Source organism: Oratosquilla oratoria, chromosome 5 (genome assembly GCF_046742065.1).
Source record: "Oratosquilla oratoria isolate Oo_2021 chromosome 5, ASM4674206v1, whole genome shotgun sequence".
Classification (NCBI taxonomy): domain Eukaryota; kingdom Metazoa; phylum Arthropoda; class Malacostraca; order Stomatopoda; family Squillidae; genus Oratosquilla; species Oratosquilla oratoria.
Window position 1 is genome coordinate 34,747,479 of NC_134781.1, and position 11,088 is coordinate 34,758,566.

At 37.1% G+C, this 11,088-nt stretch overlaps 1 protein-coding gene across 2 annotated transcripts in view; it reads left to right on the forward strand.

Moving 5' to 3' along the window:
- The window catches only part of LOC143025453 (sodium-dependent nutrient amino acid transporter 1-like), a 150,320-nt gene extending 140,977 nt beyond the window's left edge, over nucleotides 1-9,343 (forward strand). For both annotated transcript variants that reach the window (XM_076185138.1, XM_076185140.1), the window contains 6 exons: nucleotides 143-329; nucleotides 1,050-1,226; nucleotides 1,776-1,875; nucleotides 2,537-2,713; nucleotides 7,924-8,018; nucleotides 8,982-9,343. In XM_076185138.1, the coding sequence (XP_076041253.1) occupies nucleotides 143-329; nucleotides 1,050-1,226; nucleotides 1,776-1,875; nucleotides 2,537-2,713; nucleotides 7,924-8,018; nucleotides 8,982-9,071 (826 nt within the window). In that variant the 3' untranslated portion in view covers nucleotides 9,072-9,343. The remainder of the gene's footprint in view (nucleotides 1-142; nucleotides 330-1,049; nucleotides 1,227-1,775; nucleotides 1,876-2,536; nucleotides 2,714-7,923; nucleotides 8,019-8,981) is intronic.
- The last annotated feature ends 1,745 nt before the right edge of the window (nucleotides 9,344-11,088 follow it).

An 11,088-nucleotide genomic window follows, 5' to 3' on the forward strand; every position in this document is an offset into this window, starting at 1 on the left:
ATAATGACAATGATAGACAAAGACAAAGACAAAGACAATAACAATAACAATAACAATAACAATACAATACAATACAATACAATACAATACAATACAATACAATACAATACAATAACAATAACAATAATTTTGATTCTTACAGAGATGCATTGATCATCAGCGTCGCCGACACGCTGACCTCGCTGTTGGCTGGTCTGACCATCTTCAGCATCTTGGGCAACCTGGCCTTCGAGACCGGGAAGGAGGTCAAAGACGTCGTCAAAGCCGGAACCGGCTTGGCCTTCATCTCCTACCCAGACGCACTGGCAAAATTCGAACATGTACCCCAGGTAAGGAGGCTTTTGCACACACACACACACACACACACACACACACACACACACACACACACACACACACACACACACACACACACACACACACACACACACACACACACACACACACACACACACACACACACACACACACACACACACACACACACACACACACACACACACACACACGCACATGTACACACACACACTATCACACACACAGTGGCGCAGTGGTAGCACTCGTGGCCGCTACTACGGTGGTTCAGGTTCGAATCCTGCCCAGGACTGAAATAATTTCAGTATCGCTGTGCTGCGAGTTGTTACTGCAACTCTTGTGGGCGGGAAGTTTGGTGTGTGTGTAAGGTCACAGCATTACCAATAGATTGGTCATATATGAGCTCTGAGTTCTCTCCCAGGAGGAAAATAGCTGTCGATCACGAGTACAACTCGTGATCTAAGACCATGGTGAATCACATGCTTAAGCATAAGACAAATTGCACTTATCCACATTTAGTTTCATTTGGTATATAATTGTACGATACCTTTATGTGACTGTGCTCTGAATTAGTTATCCACATTACAAAATACCCTGAGTCTTATGTAATAATGTAATAGAGAACTTATTTCGTAAAAAATCGCGCTGTAACGAATACAGGCGTGATGATGTTATATATTTACATTTTTATCAGCTGATCATTTGTTTGTTTACAATTTGACTTGTCCCACCAGCTGTTCTCGGTGCTTTTCTTCTTGATGATGTTTACGCTGGGAGTCGGCTCGGCGTCAGCTTTGACTGGCTGCGTCATCACCGTCATCTGCGACCAGTTTCCCAAATGGAAGAAGGCCTACGTCACTCTGTTCGTTTGCATTGCTGGCTTTGGCATCGGCCTTGTCTATGTTACGCCGGTAAGCATTTCATTCATTCATTCTAAAAAAAAAAAAAAAAAAAAAGTGAGCTTTCTTAGGTTAAATCACGGTTTAATCTAGGAAACTGGTAAGCATCGTTTAAACTCTGAAATGAGTCTCCCCGTCAGCTGAACAAAATCTCCTGGCGGCAGCCCCAGAAATTAATACAGGAAGTATCGCTGCCGCCCACGGGCAAGATATAGAATAACTTTGAGATGATCTTAATATTCATCTTTTTATCAGTCAGTTAATTAAACCATTAATTTACCTATTTGTCTTTCTTTATTCATTTATGTACTTATTCATCTGTTTGCTAATTCATCTGGTCTTCTAGCTTATTATTCATTTACCTATTTATTTTTACATGTAAAGAGAAAATAAATAGGTAGATTACTAAAAAATGAACAAAAGAACAAATAGATAAGAAAAGACAAAACAAAATAGTAAAAAATGGCACACAGAATATCGTAGTAGAAAGAGATTGGAAAAAAAATTGAATAAGTAATTAATTAGAATAACTGAGCAACTAACATAATCTATTTGCGACAGGGCGGCCAGTGGATTCTCGATCTGGTGGATTACTTCGGTGGTGGATTTGTTATCTTCGTCATGGCCATCATAGAGACAATTGCCCTCCACTGGCTTTACGGTGGGTCATTCGTGTGTGTGTGTATTTACCTAGTTGTATTTTACGGGAAGGGGAGCTATGCTCGTGGTATCCCGTCTTCAGTGTGTGTGTGTGTGTGTGTGTGTGTGTGTGTGTGTGTGTGTGTGTGTGTGTGTGTGTGTGTGTGTGTGTGTGTGTGTGTGTGTGTGTGTGTGTGTGTGTGTGTGTGTGTGTGCAAGCGCGTGTGTTTAGTTTCTATTAGTATAAATAAATTTCCGTTTTTTTTTTTATCTAAATCCTATTCAAGACTCTTCAATGAACTTTTGTCTCAAAGAAGAAGAAGAAAAAAAAAAATCCGGTTTGGTATGGGAGACTCTCATCTGTGATACACTGAGGTCTTATGAAGACTTCTTCTGTTCAAGGAAACCCTCCATCCTCCTTACCTAAAGAAATCTCTTCAAAGAATTCATTCCTAAGAACCATCCTTCAAGGTCTTCCCTTAAATCTTCCCATCAACAAGACATCTTCCCTTCAAGAAAAAATAGATAAATAAGAAGAAGAAAATTTCTCTCTAAATACTTTCCCTCGGAAAGACTTTCACCTCCTCTCCAGAGACCCCTCCCCCCCCCCAAAAAAAAAATACAGAACCTACTTAAAACTTAAAACTATTTTTCTCATCATCATCAACCTCATTCTCCTGCAGGCATGAAGAACTTCCTTAAGGACGTGGAGTTCATGTTGGGGATCAAACTTGGGATCTACTGGAAGTTCTGCTGGTTCCTCTTCATTCCCCTCTTCCTGACAGCCATCCTCATTTACATCCTTATTGAAATGGAGCCTTTGCAGTTCAACGGGAGCCTCTACCCGACCTCAGCTTACGGTAAGTGCTTCGATGTTCCTCCACCAGAGGGTAGTAGGGTATGTCATTTCATATTAAATACTGCTCACCCGAATAAAGGCTCGATGAAATTTAGATTATATACTGTACTGCGCAAGTTTTTGTTCCAGAATGGTTAGGTCAATACAGAAGAATAGTATTACTCCCAAATGGATGATGGACAGATTGAAACATGAGATCGGAATGAAAAGAGGACTTTACATAAACATAAAAAAACGGGGAACACACCTTAGATCAAAATATAACGAAATGGCAAAGCTGGTTAAAAAGAATACACGTACAGCGAAACGCAATTATGAAATTAAGGTTGCCAGTCAAGCAAGATCCAACCCTAAGGGTTTCTTTCATCTCTATAGAACAAAAAATAAAGAAAGAATAGGCCCAATTAAAAACGATGAAAGTGTCATGTTAGAATCGGAGGAAAAAATGAGTGAGGAGTTTAACAAATATTTTCTCTCGGTGTTTACTAATGAGAGGTTAGATAAAGTACTCGGCTGAGATCCGATTTTCAGTGGGGATGAAGAAAGTAGTCTAATATCAGTATTAGTAAAGTAGAAGTAGTCAAGCAGATTGAAAGACTTAAAGCTACAAAATCCCCGGGACCAAACGAAAATTTTCCGAGGATGCTTAAGGAATGTAAATTTGAAAAATTTGCGACTAGTTAACTGAAATGTTTAATAAATCGGAAGACACTGGTTTTGTGCCTACTGCTGAGAGGCAGACAAATGTTGTTCCTGTTTTAAGATGGGAGATAAATCGTCTATATGCAACTATAGACCAATCAGTTTGACATCGGTTATAGGTAAAATGCTTGAAACAGTAATAGTAAATAGACTCAGAGAACACATCGAAAGACATAATTTAATTCGTGACACACAGCATTGTTTCTCCAAGGGTAAGTCATGTGTGACTAATCTTCTACTCTTTTACACTAAAGTATATAAGACGTCATATAACAATGATAACTACGATGTTAATTACCTTGACTTTAGCAAAGCGTTCGGTAAGGTGTCACACCAGAGACTACTAAATAAAATCAAAGCCCATGGCATAGGAGGAAAAGTGTTAGAATGGATTAGAGCTTGGATTAGAAACAGAGAACAGCGGGTCACCATAAATGGAGTAAAATCTAGCTGGGGAAATGTTACTAGTGGGGTACCCCAGGGCTTGGTTTTTGGGTCCATTGTTGTTCATTTTGTACATTAACGACTTAGACGATGGGATAAATGGTGATGTTAGTAAGTTTGCGGACGACACTAAAATAGGACGTCTAATTAGGTCAGGAGACGACGCAGAGATTCTGCAGGATGATCTTAACAAATTGTTCACATGGTCGGTGAAATGGCAAATGAACTTCAATATTTCTAAGTGTAGCGTGTTAAACGCAGGGCTACACAACTCCGAAAATAGATACAGCTTAGATAACACGCTTTTAGAGAAAACCTAGTGGGAGAGAGACTTAGGAGTTCTAGTGAGTCCGGACCTTAAAACCAGGAAACAGTGCAGTAGCGCAAAGAATAAAGTTAACAGAGCATTAGGTTTCATTGCTAGGAGGGTAACGAATAAAAGTGCAGAGGTAATCATCAAACTCTATCTAGCGATAGTTAGACCCATCCTTGACTATGCGGTACAGTTTTGGTCTCCGTCCTACATCAATTCACTAGAATCAGTACAGAGAAGAATGACCAAAATGATACATGGTCTCAGAAATTTGCCTTACGAAGAGAGGTTTAGGCACCTTAACTTACACTCTCAAAACAACAGGGCAGGACTCGCAGTAATGAATTTAAACCGGACAAATTTAGAGTTAAGAAGGAAATAGGCAAGAATTGGTTCACTAATAGGGTGGTCAAAGAAAGGAATAGACTTAGTAACCATGTAGTGAGCGCTGAAACTATCAGTTGTTTTAAGAAACGATTAGACAGCTTTAAAGATGGGGATGACAGGTGGTGATAGATACGGAGCTGCCTAATGTAGGCCTTCATTCTTATGTTCTTATGTGAGATCATTCCTTTTAACGTCCAGTATGGTACAACGGTAACGTCTTGTTTTGGAGTAATCAACCGCACAACCAATGGTTCAACTCCAAGTGGCAAAGCTTGATATAAATAAATAAATAAATATATATATATAAATATATACATATATATATATATATATATATATATGTGTGTGTGTGTGTGTGTGTGTGTGTGTGTGTGTGTGTGTGTGTGTATGTATACCAATGTATTAGAATAATCATTCGCTTGCCGTATATATATATATATATATATACATTTCTTATTAAATAACACAGCAAACTGGGCGTTAGTTATCTTCTTATTGAGACTTTCTACTCTTCTAATAACATTTCTCTCGGAAGCAAGATGTTTCTGCCTAAAAACTCTGACGGCTTTGTTAACCTTTCCAACTACCAACTCTCGGAAAACCAGAAGGAGTTCCTCAACTTAGGTTTGAAATGCAACTACATGCCACAATTCAAGAAAGCTGAGAAGACCGCGGAACTGGAACTACTTTACAGGAACCTGTGCAATCTCCGTAAAGAAGGTAAGATTCAACTTAACCCAGATGTAAAAGAACAACTTCAGGCCGAAAGTACTAAACACAGATCCTTTGGTAGTGGTTCCCTGCTCACTGCAGAGTTACGCCAAGCTGCCAAGGAACTTCGTGAGAATAAGGACATAGTGATACGCAGAGCGGACAAAACCGACCTATTTGTTATTTTAAACCGTTCTGACTACATTGATAAAGTTGAAAGTCTATTGCAGGATTCCTCTAAATTCCTACGTGTCAACAGAAACCCTGTAGACGATATCCGGAAGAAGGTAACGAAATTAATTAACATCGCAAATGCAGTAGTAGATGGTGTTAAATTTCAGAATTTGCATGGTCATTATGAGCCCGGATATCTCTATGGAAATGTTAAGACTCACAAACCTGGCCACAAACTAAGACCTATCATTTCACAAATACCTACTCCCACATACCACCTGGCAAAACAACTGAACGACTTAATTACCCCATACATCCCCACTACCCATGCCCTTCGCTCTACAGACGAATTCATAGATATCCTTAGAAATACTACCCCTCAAGGAATCTTGGCTTCGTTAGATGTAGAAAGTTTATTTTCTTTCGTGCCTGTGGATGAAACAATTCAAATCATCTTACGAAATGTCTTCCACCATGACACTTTGCCACCACCTAAGGTACCACGCCCCGTCCTTGAGGACATGCTACGTGCCTGCACAAAAGAAGCACCATTTAGATGCCCTTCAGGTAAAATTTATTTCCAGGTTGATGGTGTCGCAATGGGCAGTCCATTGGGAGTACTATTTGCCCAAACTTACATGTGTCATGTTGAAAACTCCGTCCTAAGTTCCATCAACCCTTCACCAAAAATGTATTTAAGATACGTAGACGACATTTTTGTTGACGTAGACGGAGACGAACAGCTTGAAAACCTCAAGAGGGCTTTGGAAGAGAACTCATGCCTACGATTCACTATTGAAAAGAGTGTAGAGAACAAAATTCCCTTTTTAGACGTGTGGGTAGATGGATCAGATGGCACCTTCACCACCGATGTTTACAGAAAACCTAGTGACTCAGGAAGGTGTTTAAACGGGATGAGTGAATGTCCCTCTAAGTATAAGAAAAGTGTGGTACGAGCTTACGTTGCAAGGGCCTTCAAAATTTGTTCAAGTTGGTCTCTTCTTCACCAAGAATTAAACAGGATAAAACAAATCTTAACTAACAATGGCTTCCCGTTAAAAGATATTGACAACGAAATAAAAACTAAAATGGATTTAGTCAACACCACTGCTTTAGATGAAAGTAGTAAATTCAATAACATTAACCTTTACTACCAGAACACAATGTCTTCAGGCTATAAAAAAGATGAAAAGGTCCTGAAAGAAATAATAAAAAAAGAATTGTACACCTACAAAAGAAGGAGATAAGCTTAATTTGATAATTTATTACAGGAACCCCAGAACATCATCTCTTATCATGAAGAATAATTTGGCAGCACAAAAGGACAAATTAAAACAGAGTAATGTCGTGTACAAGTATACTTGTAATTTCAACAAAGACGGTGCGCTTTGTACAGACGAGTATATCGGGTACACAACACAAACACTTTCACAGAGACTCACGTATCACATGCAGAACGGGGCAATAAAATCACACATGACGAAATCCCACAAGAACAACATATCAAGAGAACACCTTAACACGAACACAATAATAATCGCCAGGAATGGTAATACAACAAAATTAAAATGCATGGAGGCAGTGATGATAAGAAACTATATGCCACTTATTAATATACAACAAAACATGTGCGGGACCCTAGAGTTGTATGGGTCACGAGTAGCGGGCTGGAAAGGATGAATTGTCACAGTCCTAGATCTCTCCTAATGTACCTATCTTTGTATTATATAAGTATGTATTTATTTCTGAATAAATTACCAGAAGATGCCTAATGCATAGGCGAAACGTCGTATAATGTTAGTTTTCCTACCCAATCATGGACTCGTTTGGAAATATTGTATACCTTCTCCCTCCTTTAGAGAGAAAAGTTATTAGAAGAGTAGAAAGTCTCAATAAGAAGATAACTAACGCCCAGTTTGCTGTGTTATTTAATAAGAAATGTATTGAAGAGAACCTGCTCCCTAAATTCACTAATATATATATATATATATATATATATATATATATATATATATATATATATATATATATATATATATATATATATATGGTACAGATGAATAATAATGAAACTGAATATTTGTGTTGTATAAAATATGTTTATATTTCGCAACTAAAATCAGGAATAAAACAAGTTAATTTGAGCTTGGAAAAATTGTCATATATATATATAATTTCATTACCCATTTTTCTAAACACACACATACACACAAACATAGACACACACGCACACACACACACACACACACACACACACACACACACACACACACACACACACACACACACACACACACACACACACACACACACACACACAAACACACAGAAAAAGAGAGAGAAAGAAAACACATCTCTGCAGTAATGTATGAAATAAAATATATAATGATTAGTCAGGAATCCTGATCTAATTAAACCTACCCTTCTCTTCCTCACTACTACTACCACCACCGCCTCTTCCGTGACGTCACGAACAACAGCTTGCGGTTGGACACTTGCTGTGGTTGCCCTCTTAACTGTCCCCATCGGTTTCCTTCACTCGTGGTACATCTCCCCCGGAGATACGCTTATGGAGGTGAGTATTGAGCTTAGAACTCGCAGGGGCCCCTCGATCCGAGGGCCAAGGGCCCCTCTTTGGTATCCAGGTTCCCTTGAAAGCCTACAGGGAGCATCATAAGGGACCCCAGACAAAGATCTTAATTTACACTCTCTGATCTAATAGTGGTTTTCAAATTGGTCAAGGGCTTTAACAAAGGTGATGCAGGCAAGGTCATCATATTAAGACTACAGAACAGGATTCGTAGTAATGGGTTTAGATTTGGACAAATTTAGGTTTAAGAAAGAAATAGACAAGAACTGGTTTACCAAGAGAGTGGAACGAATGGAACAGACTTTGTAACCATGCCGTGAGGGCTGAAACTATTGATTGTTTTAAAGGAAGGGTTATGGATAGGGATAACAGGTGATAAGGGACATGGAACTGCTTAGCGTAAGCCTTATGACCTCTTGCACTCTCCGGTTTGGGGATTTGTACAATATTAATTTAACCTTATTTGTCGGATTAGGGTTGATTATTCTTCAGTTAAATCAAATCGTCATGGATTTTCGTAAAATATACAAAATAATTTCAAATGGCTCATTTTCTAGATTCATATTTTTGTTTCGAAGTCGTCTGATATTTGATCAGTTTGATCTATTTATTAATTCATTGAATTAGTTAATAGTTTTCTTACTAGTTTTTATCTACCTATCTATCTACCTATCTACCTTTCCATCTCTCCGTCTATTCACTTGTTTACTCATGCGCTTATTCACTCGCTCATTCTATTTTCTACTCTTTCTTCCAGAAACTACCTATACACTTATCTACATGTAAACCAATTTACAAATCTACCTGCCTGTCTATCTCTTTACTCATTTTCTAGTAGAGAGTGCCTGTTTATCTACATATATAACTACGTATCTACCTATCCACATACCCACCAGTCTACCCATCTACCTATATGCCTATCTATTCTATTTACTTGCTTTCTTGCAGAAACTGTGCAACACCTTCCGGCCGAAGGACACTTGGGGACCCAAGAAGACCAAGCACAGGAAGGAATGGGAAGCCTTCAAGTCCAGTTAGCTCCTCCTTGACCCCTTCGCCCGAGGAGGACGTCGAGGGGGAAATGAAGGAGGGCGAGGCCACTTGGAAGGGCTGCACGCCTGCAGGGGTGTATAACCACGCACAAGGAAATGCGTCTATGTACATGAGTATATGAGGGATGTTATTGTGTATGGGTGTCTGTGTGTACAAGGACAAGGAAATTCCTTAATATATGTGTACACACACACACACACACGCACACACACACACACACACACACACACACACACACACACACACACACACACACACATATATATATATATATATATATATATATATATATATATGTATATATATGTATATACACACACATATATATATATATTTATATATACATTTATATAAATACAAATATATATATATATATATACATATATATATATATATATATATATGTATATATACATTGAGTTAAACACCACAGCATTGTCACAATTATTTATCTTCCTAATATTTTCAATTCTCATCACAATTGTAATAATGCTTATGTATATATAATATATATATATATATATAAATATATATATATGTATATATATAAATATATATATATATAATCATTTATGTATATATGTATATATAATATATATATATATATGTATGTATATATATATATATACACTGAGTTAAACACCACAGCATTGTCACAATTATTTATCTTCCTAATATTTTCAATTCTCCTCACAATTGTGACAACGCTTATATATATATATATATATATATATATATATATATGTATATGTATATATATATATATATATATATATATATATATATGTATACACATATGTATATATATATACATCTATGTAGGTCCACAACACTTCATGACTAAGTATTACATTCATAAACTTGCTTCTCTGTCTTCTTGTATGCATATGTTTGTGTCTACACATATACAGTATATGTGTATATACATATATGTAGGCATACCTGTGTTCACATTCACATACTCATGTATACAGATACATAAACAAGCAATTACAAGACGCAAGGATATGATAAGGAAATCTCATCTAAACTACAAAATTGGGCCAAGCCTTACAAATGCCTTACAAGAGTCACAACGAGGTCAAAAAGAAGATGAAGAGAAGAAAGATGAAGAACAAAAGGAGAAGAAAAAGACAAACTAGAAGAAGAAGAGAAAGAAGGAGAAAAAAGAAGTAGAAGATGAAGACAAAGAGGGTCAAGATCAAGGCCCAAAGTGTCCTATGGCCAAGAGTTCCTCTTGACTTCAAAAGCGAGTGAAGCCCGATCTGAGGCGAAAACCGAATGACTTTTTTTTTTTTATCATGAACCGTCCCTGTGAAAGTTACCTGAAGAGTTACTGTCTAATTGACTCTCCTGAAGAAATTCGCTAAACTTGAAAAAAAATATCTCCAGTGCTGTACAAATGGAGATCTTGGGGTTCAGTAGATATAAATAGAAATATTGTATGTATATTTGAGATCTTATTTAGGCCCTGTCTTGTACATAACTATAACGCAAAGGACTACAGTGCACATTCACATACTACTCTCGAATCGCTCTGTAGTTTATAACTTACCAAAAGATAGCTTACGATGATACACAATGAGTTCTTTCAGCCCTAAAGTAATCATCAGAAAAAAGTACTTCTTCAAATAGAATATATATATATATATATATATATATATATATATATATATATATATATATATATATATATATATATATATAACGCTCTCAAACAGGGTGGCTCAAAACATGAGCCTGTGAATGTGCACTTGTGTCTTGATACTTTTTAAGATGACTGTACCTACCGCACATAGCTTATGAAACGTTTGTATTTGTTTCTATTATTTATAAAAAGAAAATAAGTTGACTATTTGTGAAAACAATAAAATAGTTTAATTTTCTGAAGACTTTTGATTTAGTGCGTCCTTCGTGCTGTGTTTTTAACCTTTCATGCTTTAGAGAGCCCTTATGTTGACTTATATATTCAGTGGACTCCTTAATACAAGATTAGAAAGGA